This window comes from Oryzias latipes, chromosome 16 (assembly GCF_002234675.1).
Source record: "Oryzias latipes chromosome 16, ASM223467v1".
Classification (NCBI taxonomy): Eukaryota; Metazoa; Chordata; class Actinopteri; order Beloniformes; family Adrianichthyidae; genus Oryzias; species Oryzias latipes.
The window spans coordinates 15,458,768-15,476,684 of NC_019874.2; the positions used below are offsets into that span (position 1 = coordinate 15,458,768).

The following is a 17,917-nucleotide window of genomic DNA, read 5'->3' on the forward strand; positions in this document are numbered from 1 at the left end:
TAAAGAGGAAAACCAAGAGGAGACACAACCCTTTAATCAGATGTAGATCTTCATTTCTCTGTCTCTAAAGCCCCTTCAAATAGCTTCCTGTTGAGTAAAGGGATTCAACCATCTGAGAACATGCAGATCATCTCTTCTTTCATCCTCAGATCACCCAGACCCTCCCTCAATGTTTCGTCACGTCAGCAGCACCCATGACTCTGTTACTCTTGAGTGGATCCCAGGCTTTAATGGTGGTTTGCAACAGAAATTCCGTATAAGGTAAAAAAAAAAATCCACTACCAGTTTAAAAAATGACAAGCTATCAGAGCAAGAAGATTTCACCTGGCCTCTCGGTTGGCAGGTACCAATGGGACCAGTCTGTCAGCTTCCAGTATGTGGATGTTTTCCCTCCAGATGCAACAACTTTCACTGTTACTGGTCTGCAGCCTGTCACCGTCTACAATTTCTCCATTAATGCCCTTAATGCAATAGGAGAGAGCGACTATGCTGACAACAATGCAGTACTGACCATCACCACAATGTGTCAGTTTGGAATAACCCGAGCTTCGAATCCAAATAAGTATAAATTACAGTCATCTATCGGTCAATGAGACATTAAACATGAGTGTTTTTGTCCTCCATGTTTGTTATCGACAGACAGACCAGGATCCGATGAGGACACGCCACCTGAGGAGCCACAGAGTGAGTCTTTTATTGTTAAAAGCAGCTTGACGATTACCATCTGCAGAATATTAGCTGTCTGTGATTGAAGCAAATTAGTATGCGTGTTATTAGCAATAACTGTGGGTGTTTTCATGGTACCAACCAGTTATTTTTAGTATCCGCAAGTTAATCGGTTAAACCAACGTGAGGCTAATGGTTTCATCAATATTTAATTAGCACATTTCTTCATTTTCAATTGTTTGGTTGTTGTTTATAATGTTTGCTCAAACCAGGTCCAAGTGAACTGCCTGCCTACATGACTGCAGTCTTTACATTTGTCATTGGAATTGTGCTGATGGTGAATGTACTGGGGTGCTTCTTGGGACTGAGGTGGAAAAAGAAGTGTGACCAGAGAGGTACATTTTTTTCTTCTCGGTTGTAGATTTTTTTTTTTAACAGATTTGTCTTTGTCTTTTTTTGTCTCTTTCCATATGACCATAATATAACCTTTTCTTTTAAATCTTTTCTTCCCCTTTTTTTTCCTTAAATACGTTTCCAGATTTTCCATTTTTACATGCAAATTTCGTTCGTAGCTCATTTGTGTTTTGTTCACTCTCTGTAGCGCTTCGACACACCTCAGAGCTTCTTCTCCTCTCCAGGTCCATAACATTTAGCCTTTTCCCTTCTCTTGTTGTGCTCTTGGCAGGGGCAGGAGGGGGCAGTGTGGTAGATGGACAGAAGAGTGAACTGGATGGGTAAGATAAGGTTCAGCTCAGTCAAACTAATTAAGACACGCGCCATGACCCCATCCCAGGAAGTCTGAGATCTTTTCCAGTGACTGATCCCAAGACAGAAAAAGTCAGAAAAGGGAAAAGAAAAACTCAGTCAATCTGTGTATATATATATATATATATAAGTATACATATATATACTCATCAACCTTAGGCAGCCATTTTTATCCATTATGTAGAAACTACACAATGCATTTAAATAAAACCTGAATGTTAGCACAAAATCGATTTTCAAAGTGCTTAGTGGTTTATATTTCTCTTGATTCACACTGGGAACTATATTTACATGAGCAACCATTTAGCTGACAAACTATGATTTCTCCTTGCAGGTCAAGTCAATCAAGTGAGAGAAATTCGAATAAGTATGAGAGCGGAGAAAAGATCAACACCGCTGCTCAGCGCACCCTCCTCATCGACTCTGGATCTGAAACAGAGAGCCACGTCTATGAGACCTGTGCAACGGTAACAAAAACGAGAGGGAGACAAAGAGGGCAGTTGGAAAAAATGCAGGCACGGTGAAGGATGAGTAAACAGATGATGGGGAGGAAAGAGGTTAGTCGAGGGTGAGGATATCTGACAGAAGAGGAAGTCTGGAATTCGGACGTAATAAGGAAAATGGATAGATAAACTAATGAAACCTTTAGGGGAGCACAGAGACGGAACATTGATCAATACCTCACAATTAGCATTGAAAATACGCATCGATCTTCTTGAAATTATCATTTTGTACTTCAAAAAAGGCCAACGAGCATTTGAACCTGAAGAAAACTGTTTAGGAAGGTAAAAGAAAACAGATAGCACTGTGCTGTCAGAACATAATGACTCCCTGGAGGCAGAGTTTCCCTCAACATTAATTTAACTCTAAAAAATGTTCCTGTTGAGTGTAAATTCAACTAGAAACCACTTTTATCTTTACATACAGGTGTAGGAGGAATCTATTACAGAACCTCTGAGATATTTTTGTATAGCACAAAGTACAGTAAATAGTGGCTAACACCTCTTATCAGTGCAGTATTCCATTTCTCAAGGTCAGGGAGAAAATAATTTGGTTGATCCAACCTTCTGAGAGTTCACTGTTGTCCCTTCTATTCCTCAAAGATATAGAAGCACGAGGAATAGCCATTTGGAGGGAGTACTATGAGGTAAAAGCCAATTTGATGTTATCTTTTCTGTTTCACAATTTTCAGGACGACTCCCATTATTATTACCATCCTACCATTGAGTACAGACCATCTCTCCGTCCGGTCCCCGAGGAAAGACGTGGCCTTGGTGAGACCCAATTATGTCTTTGGCCAAACAACAGTAAACACATTTATCACTTGTATGATGTAATCATCCCCATTTGTGTTTTGTCCAGGTGTTCACGATGTCTCCCACCTTCCTGTGAACCCTGACAACCATGTATATGAGGATGTAATGGAGACGGGAATGTTCCGGGACACAGTGGGCCCTTCCCTCCCTTTCCCTGACCACAGATTGACTCAACAGAGGAGTAACTGGAGGTCAGCGACCTACCATCAGGTCTGTTAAACCCTCACCTACAACATTAATAATGCATTTCACAAATAAAGAGAAAAGAAAAGATGTTTTAATGTTAAATTGTAGCGTTTTGCATAATCATAATGCTGATTTTGATGTGTCTTTTGATAGGGTTTCAATAGAGGGCAGTCCGTGGACGTTCAGGCCCAGAGGGATCTACCTTTTGAACTGCGAGGAGAATTAGTCTAAAGAGACAAGATATGTTCAAACAAACACCATCAGCACTGGTGTTGATGTAATGTTGTATAACAGCTAGACCATTTATTTTTCCTTTTAAAATGTTTTGCTTAAATCTTAGCACATTTTTACCCTGGCAAATTTTGTTAGGTTGAAAAAAAAAGAAAAAGAAATCCACTGCAGTGCATCAAATCATCTAAAAAAAACATGCAGCTATAAAAGCATTTAGTTCTATCAAAACCAATTACAAACTTGATATGTAAGGCTACATTCACACCAAGCTAAATGCAAATTCTTGAACGTGCTTTTAGACCGTGGTTTTCGGACAGGATAAGATGGGAGGATATTCTTTTTATTTTTTTTTGTTTTACTGTTTACCACAGTATGTCTGCCACCTACAGTTGGAAAAGGCTTTGTGTGAAATGTCAAACTAGTGGAATCTTGCTCTAGGCTTATTCTTTCACAGCTCTATATATAAAAGACTCTGTGATTTTTAATTCTTTCTGGCCACAAACCACAATTACTAATGTCTCCTCCATGATTAATTTTCAAATGGTTGGTACTTCAGTGAATTAAAAGGGATGTCATCCATTTGTCATTACCAAATCCCTGATTGGTCAAAGTTCAACCTGCTTTAACTTTCAACACACATTCAGTAGACATGTGTTTAATACAAAGAGCCCAAAAACAATTGTAAAAACTTGCTTGGCCCCAAACCAACATTTACACACGCTTACATAGACTTTTCATTGAAAGTGGTCACTTAAACGTGTGTTGCCGAGGGGTGTCAACATAGTTTAGTACAAAGGCTTAATGATACACCATCACTTTCTGCCTGTTTTTGGACTATTGCACCAGGATTCACCTACAGGAAACAAAGTCCTCTCGTGTTCAGACAGAGCAGAGTTGATTTGTTTGGTCTAAACCGGAGTTTGAGCAGTTTTTTACATTTACGTAAAGAAAATTGACTATCGATGAGTGCAAACAATCTAGTGTGAAACCAAGCTTAACAGAATTTCCTTTGTTGAATCTTAACTCATGCAAAATATATTTCACTTAATTTTAGTTTTGACTAAGCACATTGACTAATATTAGCCATGACAACAAAGTGAATACCGGTAATCATTTTAATTGTTGTTTTTTTTTACCTTTTCAGCTTTAATTTTGAAATGCAGATTATTGGTATTGCTATGACTTTCTCTTTATATTAAATCTTTTTTGCTGTTATTGTTTCTCTTTTACTGTTGCTTTTTCTTGGAGCCAGGTTGGGGTCACTACCCACAGTATAGTTTTTGCCTGCAGCTAGACGTGAATCAGTTGAACAGAGACAAAACTGCACTGACGTGTGCTTGGACGGCAGTGGAGCAGAAGCAGCGTAGACGCACTGCGCCACCCAAGCAGCCATCATCCTCTTGACCCATCTGGCTTCAACATTTTCCAGCATGTAACCAGACGAAAAGCTGATGACAGGACCCTGCCATGCCCCCTATCCCCCCCTAGCTGGTCAATGGGAATCTCTAAAATGGAATCATATTGAGTGGGGTTTAGCCCAGTAATGTGTTCAGGAGGATAAGCCAAATCTGCGTCCACACTTTAATCCTGTTTTCTCTCAGAGGGAAGTTCAGCTCACAACACCGGTGAGGGGGAGAAACCATGCCGGGAATTTGTCTCAGAGAGAGTGGGCAGACAGAGAGAGATTGAGAACAGAGGAGAGGACGGCTAAGCTGCAGCAGTAGCCACCACTGCAGAAGTAGACATTCCTTCTCTGTTTGGAGGAGATACTGTTTGCTTTTTTCTTTCTCTGCACAGAAAGTTATATTGCATTAGTGACATTCATATAGAGAGGATCTGAAAAACATAATGTAAAAAAATCTATAAAATATCAAGCCAAAGGAAATAAAAGGATCAAATATCAAAGAAGGTTAATAGAAATTTAGTAACTATATCAGTGTGTGTGTGTGTGTGTGTGTGTGTGTGTATATACATGTATGTATATATCTATATCTATATATAGATATAGATATATATATAGATACATATGGAAAAGCCATTTGTTCTGATGGAAAGCAGTTTTTCAAGTCCAAGATACTTCTACCACAGTAATTACCGGTACTATCACTTGCTTAATGTTTTTACTGTTTCCTCCAAAAATGATATTTTTCCAAAAAATTATAAAATAGTTAAACAATAGAAGTTTGTTACATTTTAGGAAAACAGTATTGATTATTGGTTAAATAAAAAAGTGAAAGTTGATAAGGTTTTTAAAGGAAAGTAAGATTCACATTGATTTGAATAAGGAAATACTCAAAAATGCATTTTCAATATTAATTTTGCACAACATATATCACCATATCATGAGAAAAATGCTACGAGAACATGTTAAAAACACCAAAAACACCATTTCCATTGGAGTGGGTCTTTAAGAAACCTGAAAGAGACTGTTACACAGCCACACTATTAATTAAAGCCTCACAGCATTTAATGCAAATATACAGAAATACTCATAAAGAAACTTTTAGATTGCATCAAATAATTACTAATTCAGAAATCTGTGGGGGGGTTTCATGGCTGATCAAGATTCAGATTTCTTTATAATTAACATGAAGCTTTAGATGACTGGTTGTCAAAGTTTCCATAGCTGTGTTCCTACAGAGGGTTATAAATACACCATGTTTCCACTTCCAGCTTCTGCGTCTGTCTCTCTCAAAATTTAGTGAGTCTGTGTCACACGGTGCACGCTTGTGTCTGCACATCCAAGATAACAAACACTGAAGTCATGTAATTCCTTCCCTAAATGCTTTGTTTTTATTTATTTTCTATTTTCAATGAAAATGCTCTGCAGTCACTTCTCTGGAAAAATTAAGCACATTGTTAGTGCAAAAATATTTACCTATGCAGGATGAGAGATGACATTTGTAAAAAACCCAAAATGCCTTTTTTCAGCTCAAGCAGGAACACTAATCTGCTGAAGCTGAAGCCTGACAGCTCAATGCTGCATGTCAACTTCTATTTTTCCTCACTCGCCTCGTGAACATCTTGATGTGTTGTTTTCAAAAGAATCTCAAGGGACTTCTAACAGACAAGCGGATGGAGTGTACAATTAAGCCAAAAGAAGAAAAGAAAAACACCTTTCATTACCTCATCTCTTGGAGGGCTTTCACATCTATGCGTATGATCAAATACAGTAACTTTAACAGGTTCCGCTACCTGTGCGAAAAGAAATATGAATGCAGCCTCTCAGATGTTATTATTATTATTATTATAGCTGCTCAAAATTTGTCAGTTCAATCCAGATGGAAGTCACACAAAACACAATAACTTAAACAAATTGCAGCCTGATTTGGCTGGAAGCTGTAACACGTGTTGTGGAAATGTGAGAACAATGTTCCGCTCGCAAAGAATACAACTGAAAAACCATACAAAACATAAGACCATATGGGTAACTAGGAAGCTGAAATGTATTGATTTACTAATGCTGATCACATAGAAGGGAGCGCACACCTTTACATTGAATATGTAATGTGTCATGTTTACTGCATAAAAAGATTGGCTAGAAAAACAAAAAATATTTATAGTTTTAAAGTCCCACTCAGATCATCTTTTGATTTATTGTAAAACCGTTCCCTGTGGTCTTTCATTTATAATTTTGCCATTTTGAGCCAAAATTTAAAAAACGGTGTTGTTTTCTAGGACATAGTTTCTGCAGAGCAGCAGGAGTTCATCAGAAATTTGCCTCTGAGTTGTGAGCCAGCCAGACTAAGACTGCCCTCATTTCCCATCATCTATTTGTTTTCACTCCTGCTAGCTAACAGCCCTACACTCTCCCAACCTAACATTAGCGGTGCTACAAAAATGGTGAGCAATATCTAAGAAATCCAGCTGCACACTTTTGAGCTAGATTTTAATCTTAATTTTCTTTCTATATGACCTCCATCATGAAAGAAATGCCACAAGAACATGTTAAAAAACTAACATGTTGCTAAATATAGTTTTTATCAGAGAAAAATAATAAAAAAATCAAAATGCTGTTTGTACATAACACAAAAAACAGCTGGCACAGAGGAGTCCAGCTTATGTGCTTTTAAAAGTTGAATGTTTTCATTTTCTTCTGAATAAAATATTTAAGCAGTCAACCAACCCAGGGCAAAAACTGTTGTTGGTTTCTCTTCTGGGTCAAATAGTTTCTATGCAGGTCATTTCACCACCAGCACTCTTTTAGCAAAGGTCACATGGTTAGAATTCATGCAGAATGTGTTATGATGTCTTTCTGACAGGAAAAATGCTTTTTTTGAAGGGGTATTTATTTATTATTATTTTTGCTTTCTGTAAAAATGATGTGCAGCCCATGGCTGTGACATGCATGTATTACCTCCATGGAGGCATTTGTTGACTTCATTTTCATTTTTTCCATTTGCATGACAGTTGAGATAAAGCACTGGGGTAACTCACAAGTTTTGCTGAGAGACAAAACGAGTATACAAAGCACAAGGAAGGGTGGAGACTTTTAGTGAACTAACACTCAAATTACTTAATAAAAAGAGATCGGCTAAATAAAACTGACAGTAAACATTATCTGGTCAATGCAAACACCTATAATCTATAAAATATTTTGAATGTAAACATTTTGAAAACATGTTTGTTTCATGAAATATTCTAAAAAAAAAAAAAAAATCATCAAAAAGCTCATGTAAAAAAGGAGAACACATAAACAGCTGACTGGAAAACGCCCCCAGCACTGTGGACAAAGACTGATTCATCTACTCAAGTGGACAAATTGCAGTCTTTGTCTACTGTAACGGCTTACTTCTGTATAATTCAGTCTGGTAATGTTGTTAGGACACAATCCTAACTTCCACTCTGAAGTACTGGTTTCAATTTAAGCTATAGAATGAAAAGGAGAAGATGGAAAGTAAGAACAATACTTGTGAAAAACGAAACATTTATAAAAGCCAAAGGTTTTTCCCTTAATTTCAAGTGACTAAAAACCCAACTGATGACTTGCAGTCATGCTGACAGAAATGTCAAGAAGGGATGAGTAATAAATGAAACAGTCAAATGAAGGCGTATAATGAACTTTTTCTCCTGTCTGTCAATAACGGCAGCATTCTCATGTTACAAGGTTAAACATTCATGTTTGTGAGGCAGCAGCGTGTGCATGCATAACAGGTGGGACAGTAGATGGAGGAAGAACAGAGTGGAGCCACTGTGCTGCTAAACTGCTGAGCTGCGGACAGAAATGTTAGTAAAAGTGAAAAACGGGAATTCAAAGAGCTTGTAGAGGAGCGCTGTGACACAGAACAAGAGTGGGTGAGGGAGAGAAGACTGAAACAGAGTTAAGGCAGTTGGATGAGGAGGAAGTGGCAGGGGTGAGCACATGGGTGTGGCCGGGCAGCAGCTGCCTCACCACTTTTTCAAAAGTGACAGATGAAGACAGCCTGCGTGGATGAGAAGGCTTTTGGATGCGACCTGGAACACAAATGACTCACAGGATGGACTCTAAGGTAAGCATGATCGTCTGGATGAAGGACTGCATATTAAAAGGCTCAGGGCTGTTTGAGGGAAGCAGACTGAAAGGAAATGATGAAGGATGAGAGAAAAATGGGGGAGCAAGGAGATGGAGAGTGAATGAGAGTACTATTTGTGACAAACAGGTAGATGGGTCAGGGTAGCAAAAGGGAAAGACGCCCAGAGGAAACAGGCCTCATCCTGACATATGCTCTGGAGTGAGATGAAGATTGGCATGACCTGCTAATCTGAGCTGTCAAAGCTCATGACATCCACAGACGCTCTCTCGTCAGTCTGCTTCCAGCCTGGAGGATGAGCTGCCACCAGTAAGAGTCAAAGATCAAGATTCATTTTCTGCTGGGAGGTGTACTCCATGGCCAAGACTTCCATCTGTCACCCTACCTGCTTTTGTTGTACCCGCATGGGAGTTGTGTTTCTCTCTAAAGCTGCAGGATCACAAAGGCTTGAACATAATTTTCAATCTTATATAGATTTTTTTAAGCTACATGTTGAGGGGGTAGTGCAACTTTGTTTTTTTTTTCTGTGTTTCCACAGATCTAAAGATTGCTAGGCCTCAAGATCACCATGATCTAAAAAATATAACACATTTCAACGCCAACTTTTAATTGGCGACAGCTTTCAATCGTCATGCAGCTTTATTTACACAGCTACCAGAGTCAAACAGTGATATGCAGTGTATGTAGGAGGGCTGAACAGATAGAATGTGGCCTCAATCACTCATTTTTGACAGATTGAAACAGATTTCTCGTGTTTGTGTTTCAAAGTAAGGATCTGTTTTCTGTCATGCTGCGAGTAGCATGAAGGATGATAAATGAGGAAGGAGAAGCAGCCATGTGTTGCAAAGCGTCAATGAGCACATCTTCCTGTTGGTGGAAATTTCCTATCCACATGGCTCAGACGTTATCGCCTCACTCATTTATAAGAAACCTCGTAAGACGGCTCATGCATCTGCAAATTTTAATATTTCGGTCTCTAATGTTACCAGCTATAGACCTATTTCATCTGCATCACAATAAATGTTGATGAAATCAGATAAAACAATTGCGTCTGCTAAAAAAGCTAGTTTTAGTTTTTAAACTAATGCAACATGTATGTATAATACTGTCTGAATTATGTTTTTTTTTTTTTTTTAGGTCTTCATGGCCTATTTACTATTGTTCCTGCTCGTCACGTTAAAAGGTGAGTCAAGAAAATTCAAACTGGCACAGCATTGGTTCATAGTTAAACACACTAACAGCAGAAAGCAGAAGTTGTGGTTGATATGAAACTTTTACCCACCAACAGACTGCCAGCCCACATAGATAGATAGATAGATGACTTTATTAATCCCACAATGGGGAAATTTCATATCTGTGGCAGCAACACGACATTCAGAAATAATCTATATAATATAACATCAATAAAGGACATCACAAATGACATTTATATTAGATAATTAAAAATATTACTAAAATTATTATGAAAAATTATTATCAAAAATGAGATTCCTATTAAATAAAGAAATAAATATTAAATATTAAATAAATACAGCTGCAAAAGTGTAAAAAACATGCGGTCTGCAAAACATGTAAACTGTAAAAAAACATTACAAATTTTTTCAAAATACAGAAATAACTAATGAAGTTCACACCAAAAACAAAAACAAACAACTGTTCAGGAACAAAAAAACAATTTAAAATTGAAAAACAACAACTACAACAAAAGTAAATGAATCAATGACTAAACAGAAAAACACCCCTGGGACCGTGGAGTGTCACTTTGACACGGTGTTGTACAGTCTGATGGCTGTGGGGAGGAATGACCTGCGGTAGCGCTCCTTCTTACACTGAGGGTGCAACAGTCTTGTGCTGAAGGAGCTGGTCAGCGCCTCTACAGTTTGGTGCAGGGGGTGGGAGGGGTTATCCAAGATGGATGTCAGCTTCGCTAACATCCTCCTGTCCGCCACCTCCTCGATGGACTCAAGTGTGCAGCCCAGGACAGAGCCGGCCTTCCTAACCAGTTTGTTTAGCCTCTTCAAGTCTCTGCCTGCACTGCCCCCCGCCCAGCACACAACTCCATAAAGGACCACTGAGGCCACCACAGTGTCGTAAAAGGTCCTCAGCAGCTGTCTGCACACGCCAAAAGCCCTCAGTCTCCTCAGCAGGTGAAGGCGACTCTGGCCCCTCCTGTACAGAGCATCCGTGTTGTTGGACCAGTCCAGTCTGTTGTTCAGGTGAACACCCAGATATTTAAATGTGTCCACGACCTCAATGTCTGAACCCTGGATGTTCACCGGTGACTGTGGTGGTGAGGACCTCTTGAAGTCCAGGATCAGCTCCTTTGTCTTGCTGGTGTTAAGCAGCAGGTGGTTAACTTCACACCAGCTAACAAAGTCGGAGATGACCCCCCTGTACTCCTGCTCATCCCCCCCTGATACACAGCCCACAATGGCACTGTCATCTGAGAACTTCTGCAGATGGCAGTGGTGGGAGTCGTAGGTGAAGTCTGATGTGTACAGGGTAAACAGGAATGGGGAGAGCACAGTCCCTTGAGGTGCCCCCGTGGCTGCAGACCACCACATCAGACACACAGTCATGCAGCCTCACAAACTGTGGCCTGTCTGTGAGGTAGTTGATGGTCCAAGCAGTGAGGGGTTGGTGCACACCTGCAACCTCCAGCTTCCTCCTCAGCAGTGATGGCTGAATTGTGTTGAAAGCACTGGAGAAATTGACATCTAATTGTTATCTAATTTATATATATATATATATATATATATATATATATATATATATATATATATATATATATATATATATATAATTTATCTAGTTATCTAATTGAAATTAGACATCTAATTGTTGATGACATTGTTAAAACTCAAACCCCAAAATTAAAAAAATAAAACAATAAAAAATGAATATAAGGCATATTTTACAGATTTACATTCATCCACAACATATAGTCCTGGGAGTTTGTATGTTCTCATATGCATGCATACTGTAGGTTTTCACCGCAGCACCATTCCTCCCACAGTCCTGAAATATGCATTCCAGTTCAGTTGGTGAAATAGCTCCTCGCTGTGAATGTTTGTGGTAATATTTCTCTGTGACCCTGTGATAGCAGGGTGTACCCTGGCCAACAGTGATTGGGATAGGCTCCAGCATCATTAGATCCCCAAATGGGATAAAGTGGATTTGCAAAACAAATGGATACGGTCAACTGACAAGTCCGAACTGGACCGAGGTTTGCATTCAATACTTTTTAGGCTTCCGGTTTCTGAAAAAACTATTTTTCAAATTAAAATGCTACTACACTCAAAAAAAGGAAATTACCAGCCAATTAAGTTAACGAAAAAGTAACTTGTGATTTCAACAAGAAAACTTTATGTTTGTAAATCTTACGTGAATGAATCATGTCGATTGTACATAAAAATAATCCATTTAAAAGTTACTAATTTCAATCACGTTGATCCAACATGATACCATTAAATTGGATGCATTAGTAATCGCAAGGAATTGTGGGATACCATTTTCTTTGTCTATCTGGGCTGATTGGGGTCTAAGTGTGAGTTTTTGTCCATGGGTTTTATTGTCTAGCTGTTTTACTCTGTTTTAACTAGTGATTTAAACTGTTATGTTTATTTTTTTTTTGCACCATGAGTTAAAGTTTGGTAGAGGATGATGACCAACCAACCCCCTTGTGCGGCAAACTGTCAATGTTCCAATATTTAACACAGAGTTCGTGGTAATTGAGCTCCTGTCTTGTGATGGACTTTGCTGGGTAATTCATGTCTTTGATGTGAAAATTAAAAGACCCATTGGTTGTAACTTTGGAACAACATATCAATTACAGATGAATAAATAAAATTAAAGAAATAAATTGAAATTCAAGTTAAATAAACTTAATTTACTTAGGTGACCAATTGAAGTGATTCTATTAAATTGGATCAACTTTTTTCTTTTTAGAGTGACCAACAATATCAATTTAAAGTTGGGTGCAACTGCTCTATTTAAAATGAATCAACTTAAATTTATTAGTTTGAACCTAAATACATTAAGTTGACCCAACCTAAATACATTAAGTAGGACCAACATGATTCATTTTTGTTAAAGTAACGCAATCTAATCATGTGGAAATCCTTTCCATAATTTTTTTATGTTCATTCAAAGTGAACGTTTTTTGAGTGTACAAGAAATTTTGTTTAAAAGCCAAAATCTGAAGTAGTAGATTTTTCTTTTTTTTCCAGAGGACAAAGATTCAGTGAAGTAAAGTTGTTGATTTCTAGAGATGTTTCTGATTTGTAAATAATTCAATAAAAGCGACGTCACAGTTTTCGTTTTTCTTTTATTTGAATATCAATATAACACTGAGAACTCAACCAAGTCTTAGATCATCTTTCAGAGTAAAAAAGATGTATCATAATTTTTTTTCATAGATCCGGATTCATTCTGCATTTCTGAACAAAGAGGAACATTTTCTGTGCTCGAGTTTCTTAGCAGATGCCTTCCTAATCCACCCCTGCTGTAGGAAAATTCATAAATGTCTTATTTCACAAGTTGACACAGATCAGCTACTTTATTCGACTGAATCTTCATTCTCTGTAAAATGTTTGCAGCTGCTTTAAATTTCAAAGTTATGACGAAGATTTGTCCTGTAAAGTCAAAGGGGATGCTAACCACCAGATGCCAACTTTAGCCGCGTCCAACTTTTAAGGTGTGATGGATAAGTAAAGCAATGACGCAAACAAAAAACAAAACAGAAGAAAATCTGTTTTTAACAGTTTTGTGTTCTATCACAAAAGTGGGGCATTCTGGGTTGGCAGGTCAGGGACTCATAGTCCGAGAACATTTTCGAAGACAAGACAGATCAATAGAGAAAACGGCTGCATATGTAGGATAGTTTAATGTAAACCATTAAGTACTATATGAGCAGTTTATAGCTTACAGTATTTCCAAGGGGTGTAATGATTATTCGACTTAATCAATGAATCGATTTATATTCCAATGATCCAACTAGATTGATCTGTCTGAGGCAAGTTGGTAATCGGATTAACCTGTACTATTTTAAAATTGTTTCAAAATAAAATAAATTGATTCTACAGTGGATTTATTTTACTTTAACGTAAAAACGACTAAGTGCCATCACAGTGGACAACACATGTAATGGCAGCAAAAAATGATCAAGCCATCATTCCAGTCCAATGTGTGGAAACACCTAGAATTTTGCAGACATGTGACCATACACTGTCATAGAATGTTCTAATAATGCTCTGTTTATATTTTTTTTTTTTACAAATTACGATATGAATTGAATTGTTGTTAAAGTGAATTTTACACTCAAACTATTTCCCCTGCATTGTATTGTGAAAAAATGTGGTAGGTATTCATGTCCCTAAAGTATATAACTACAGTCAAACATTATCCTATAAACAGTAGGAAGTCATATGTTTAGTGAAAAATATTAAAATGAGTAAAACGACCAAAAAACCTGCAACTGTTGACTATCCAAGACCAACTCTGAGGTTACACAATAAATATCAAACATTAAAATCTAAAGAATTAGTTACAAACAAATCTTTTGACTCCATTATTGTGTTAATTGACGAGTATTTCTTAAAGCAGCCAGAATTACAGCTTTCACCCTACGAAGTAGGTTTTTGTGGAGCTTTATCACTAATTGGAAGGTGGTGAGTGAAAAAACAGACAAGGGGCCTTCTGTCCCTGAGTCTCACTCAACAATCTGGCTTTGTTGTACTCTGAGGTTGCCTCCCAGCCGTGCTCACAGGAATAACACTGTGACATAGTGCATCTGCAGGCCTCTCTCCCCGGCATGACCAGACACATTCTGCAGTCTGGCTTTAGCCAGAAATGACAGCGTTGTTGGAAAAACTGTGACATGAAACAACAGCGGGTTTATTCTTCCTGAGAAAGAAGTCTGCTTCTATTTGACAGCTAATATTTGTTTGTCTATGTTATTTAACCTGTTCTCCTGCAGTGTCGTGGGCTCAAACCAGTGTTCCAGTAACTCAAAATACCCCTGTGCTCAACACTACTGCTCTCCCTTCTACAGTTCCCACGGGTAAAACATTTGTAAAGTTCACCTTCGTTTGAATTTCACCCTAAAAGGTTTTCATTTGCATTTCATTTGTTCGTTCATTGTAACCAGAAGGAAGCAGCGTCACCAGAGAAGCTAACTCCACCCAGGAAACTACGCTTGCTAAACAAACCACAAACCAACAAACGCTCACCAGCAACTCAGTCAAGAACGCCACTTCAGAAGCAACCCCAACAGGTAGTGTGGTGTAACATTTGTGTGATACACAGCATTCGCAACGTCATTTCCTCTGAAGATTTAGCTGTTACCAAGGAAAATGCAAAGCCACAAGCAACAGCCATGGCAACAGTGGGTGACAATCTACACCCTCAGCTTCCTCATATTTAAAAAACTGACTTGGTGTAAATATGCAGTTGACTGTCTAAATTAAAATGAGCTTTTCATTATAATATAATATTTCTGCATAGCTGACAGCTTTTGTGTCCCATCAGAAGACAGAAATCTACTATTTTTAGCACGTTTCCTTTGAGGAACATCTGAAACAGTGTAGCCCTTACCCTAAGAGAGTGTCCAACTTTTACTACATTTAAGAATGAAACATCAAATTTGACTTAAATCCAACCAACAATGCAAACACACTCCTGAGGAGGCCATGTTCTGCTTCCCAAACTGCACGAAGCTGCAAATGTAAATATTGTATGTCAGTGTTGGATATCACATCTTAACTGTTTAAATGGTTTAATTATTATAGACAATTTACCAATTTACATGTAAGCGTTTGATAAACTGTAGAGACTAACCTCCAAACTCCAACTGACTTTTTATAGTACTTGTAATTTTAACTGTCACTATTGTGTGTTTTTGCTGTTTGTTGTTGGCAAACTTACACTTTGCCCTGTTGAAAATTTGCTTTGCTGCTAACATTGAAACATTTACAGAAATGTTCATTAATGTGCACTGTCCCTGATCAAATAAATATTAATTAAATAAGATGCCTTGAGTAGGATCATAGCTGCTTTTAATATCCTAAAAAATACTTATGTAGACATAAAATATTAGTCTAAATTTCAGAAATTTATATTTAAGCTGATAGATGCTGAAAAGTGTGAAAGGGGTTGGAAAACGAGCCCAAATTATTATTATTTTTTTTTCCATCATTATTTATTTTATTTTGAATTTATTTATTTTCTCTACAGAATCAAAATTAACTAAAGCTTTTATTTTCCTTTGACCAGCGACGTTGACTTCATCTCCAAAAACCACCACCCGGGGTGTTCCTCATGGTACCTATGGTAACCAATTTGATTTCTTTCCTCTGATTTTACCTCAAATACCCACTTTCATCTTGGTTTTTAGTGTTTATCGCATGAATCCCTGACTGCATCACACTTCCCAATCTCCCAAATGAAGGCCACAGCAGAGTGGCAAAACAGACTGCTTCACTTCCTTTTGTGGCAACAGATTAATCTTTGATTGATCCCCATGCTAAAGGAGATAAGATATTTGTGTCCTGATGTGAAGTGCGGGTTTACTATAGATAGAGTTTTGATACGGCATCAGCAACATGTCAGCAGAGCGAGTAGATCTATCACTCCATCGCTGACAGCTTTTCCCCTGTGTGCCTCTTTTTTTATTCCTGTTGATGCCTCCTCTGTTCAACAGTCAAACTTAAATTAATATTCTTGTCTCTATTCATTTTATATAGATCCAAAGTACGATAAAGATTTTGAGTATGGTAAGAAGTGCATTTAATTGATTTTTAAAATTTTAATGTGTTTTTTTTTATTTAAAGTCTTTTTGTTTGTTGTGTTTTTGGTTTTCATATCCAGATTACGAGTCCCTGCGAACTGCTGGGCTGATTGTTGCTGCAGTGCTTTTCGTAATGGGAATTTTAACGATTAGTTGTAAGTATGAGAACACTATAAAAGTTTTTTTCTTTTCCATAGCTTATGCTGAGCTTCAGTCTCGTCTCTCGTCTGTCTGGCTGCAGGTGGAAAGATGTGTAGACTCCCCAAGTGTCGCAAGAGGTCCTCAAAGTCAGTATTCCCACCTTCTTTTGAGCCCTTGTTGATTTCAGAAACTACCTTTTTTTTTGTTTGTAATAGAAACAGTATGAGTTTTTCTGAAAAAAATCGACAAATGCAATAATATGAGAAATGAAGCTACAGCATCCACCTTTTAGTAGATTTATGCAAGAAGAGGCAGACAAAAAAAAGCGGTCAAAGTGGCTCAAAAAGGTTTCCTTTGGAAAATACAAGAGAAACGGGATGGAGTACGTTGAAAGCATGTCAGGAATGACGACCGAATGCATGACAGCACACTTAAACATAGGAGTTTCACTATAGTGGAAATCACAAACTTCTACACAAGATGTTCATTTAGTCTGTGTTTATCTTTGGATAAATCAAGACAATGACAGTTGGGATGTTTGACGATAATAATACAGTCCATTATGCATTACTGGGAAGTAATGCTTCTCCCTTCTAATTGGGAAACCGCTGTTGAAGGATTTCAGTCATTTCTGTTACAAGCTGCTGGGTGATCCATGGCCCACAGTCAGGCACTCGTGAGTGACGACTGAGATCTTCTAATGATCCATAAATCAAAAGGAGTGACATTTAGTTTTTTGGGGACAGAAAACTAAAACACATTAGCCTGAAAACAACCTCAGATGTTCTTATTTTTAGACTTTTTCATTATTTTGTTGTGTGTTGTTTATTTTACAGGTCATATCGTGTTGTCCAAGGATAAGAAGATGAGTGACAGTTGGAAAGAAAGATGAGGAAAAAAAAAAACACCTGGCAGGATGGTTTTGTATGTGGACAGATAGATTGACACACTTCCTGGTAAAAGTCATGGGAAAAACAATGAAGAAACACAATTACTGTTGTGAGGTTGAATCATCACTCTTCATGCAGTTTTCTTCTGGATTGTAAAACTGCTCTGAAGACTAAGCTATCAGAGGAAGTAATGGGAGGTTGATTCATATTTTGTTCACATTGTCAGCCATGAAGCAAGGATGATTCAAATGACCTTTGTATCTTGCTGTTGGCAGTGTTTCACATAGGATTATCATTAAAGGTTACGAGATATAACCTCACATCGTCATTTCTTACCATTTCCTCTGGCAATTTTTGTCACTTTGCTTTGGCACGATATTAAAAAAGTGAGGTTCCTTCCTACACACACAAAAACAGATGTTTAAT

The 17,917-nt window shown here is 37.9% G+C and overlaps 2 protein-coding genes across 4 annotated transcripts in view; both read left to right on the forward strand.

The window, feature by feature from the left end:
- nphs1 (NPHS1, nephrin) overlaps nucleotides 1–4,383 on the forward strand; it is a 40,512-nt gene extending 36,129 nt beyond the window's left edge. The window contains exons 22-30 of one of the 2 annotated variants that reach the window (XM_023964548.1): nucleotides 150–261; nucleotides 344–525; nucleotides 640–684; nucleotides 939–1,061; nucleotides 1,352–1,400; nucleotides 1,766–1,898; nucleotides 2,624–2,705; nucleotides 2,794–2,957; nucleotides 3,087–4,383. In XM_023964548.1, coding sequence (XP_023820316.1) covers nucleotides 150–261; nucleotides 344–525; nucleotides 640–684; nucleotides 939–1,061; nucleotides 1,352–1,400; nucleotides 1,766–1,898; nucleotides 2,624–2,705; nucleotides 2,794–2,957; nucleotides 3,087–3,164 — 968 coding nt within the window. In that variant the 3' untranslated portion in view covers nucleotides 3,165–4,383. Of the gene's footprint in view, nucleotides 1–149; nucleotides 262–343; nucleotides 526–639; nucleotides 685–938; nucleotides 1,062–1,351; nucleotides 1,401–1,765; nucleotides 1,899–2,623; nucleotides 2,706–2,793; nucleotides 2,958–3,086 lie in introns of those variants that run through there. The other variant, XR_002874985.1, reaches the window with a different exon arrangement.
- Nucleotides 4,384–8,361: 3,978 nt separating this feature from the next.
- LOC101155715 (FXYD domain-containing ion transport regulator 5) lies at nucleotides 8,362–17,811 on the forward strand. Of its 2 annotated transcripts, none has more exons than XM_020710099.2 (9): nucleotides 8,362–8,653; nucleotides 9,812–9,857; nucleotides 14,652–14,735; nucleotides 14,826–14,948; nucleotides 15,947–16,003; nucleotides 16,417–16,446; nucleotides 16,541–16,615; nucleotides 16,702–16,747; nucleotides 17,438–17,811. In XM_020710099.2, exons 1-9 carry the CDS (start codon nucleotides 8,612–8,614, stop codon nucleotides 17,460–17,462), a joined length of 528 nt encoding a protein of 175 aa, XP_020565758.1. In that variant the 5' UTR covers nucleotides 8,362–8,611; the 3' UTR covers nucleotides 17,463–17,811. The 2 variants fall into 2 exon arrangements, with proteins under 2 accessions (XP_020565758.1, XP_004078118.1); XM_004078070.4 differs by having other exon boundaries at nucleotides 8,390–8,653; nucleotides 14,823–14,948.
- The last annotated feature ends 106 nt before the right edge of the window (nucleotides 17,812–17,917 follow it).

What these genes read in the sequence shown, in the direction of transcription:
- LOC101155715 (XM_004078070.4), top strand. Translation starts at nt 8,612, where the DNA reads ATGCGACCTGGAACACAAATGACTCACAGGATGGACTCTAAG. An exon ending in CCCTTCTACAGTTCCCACGG is followed by an intron (nt 14,736 to 14,822) that starts GTAAAACATTTG and finishes CATTGTAACCAG; the next exon opens with AAGGAAGCAGCGTCACCAGA. An exon ending in TTCAGAAGCAACCCCAACAG is followed by an intron (nt 14,949 to 15,946) that starts GTAGTGTGGTGT and finishes TCCTTTGACCAG; the next exon opens with CGACGTTGACTTCATCTCCA.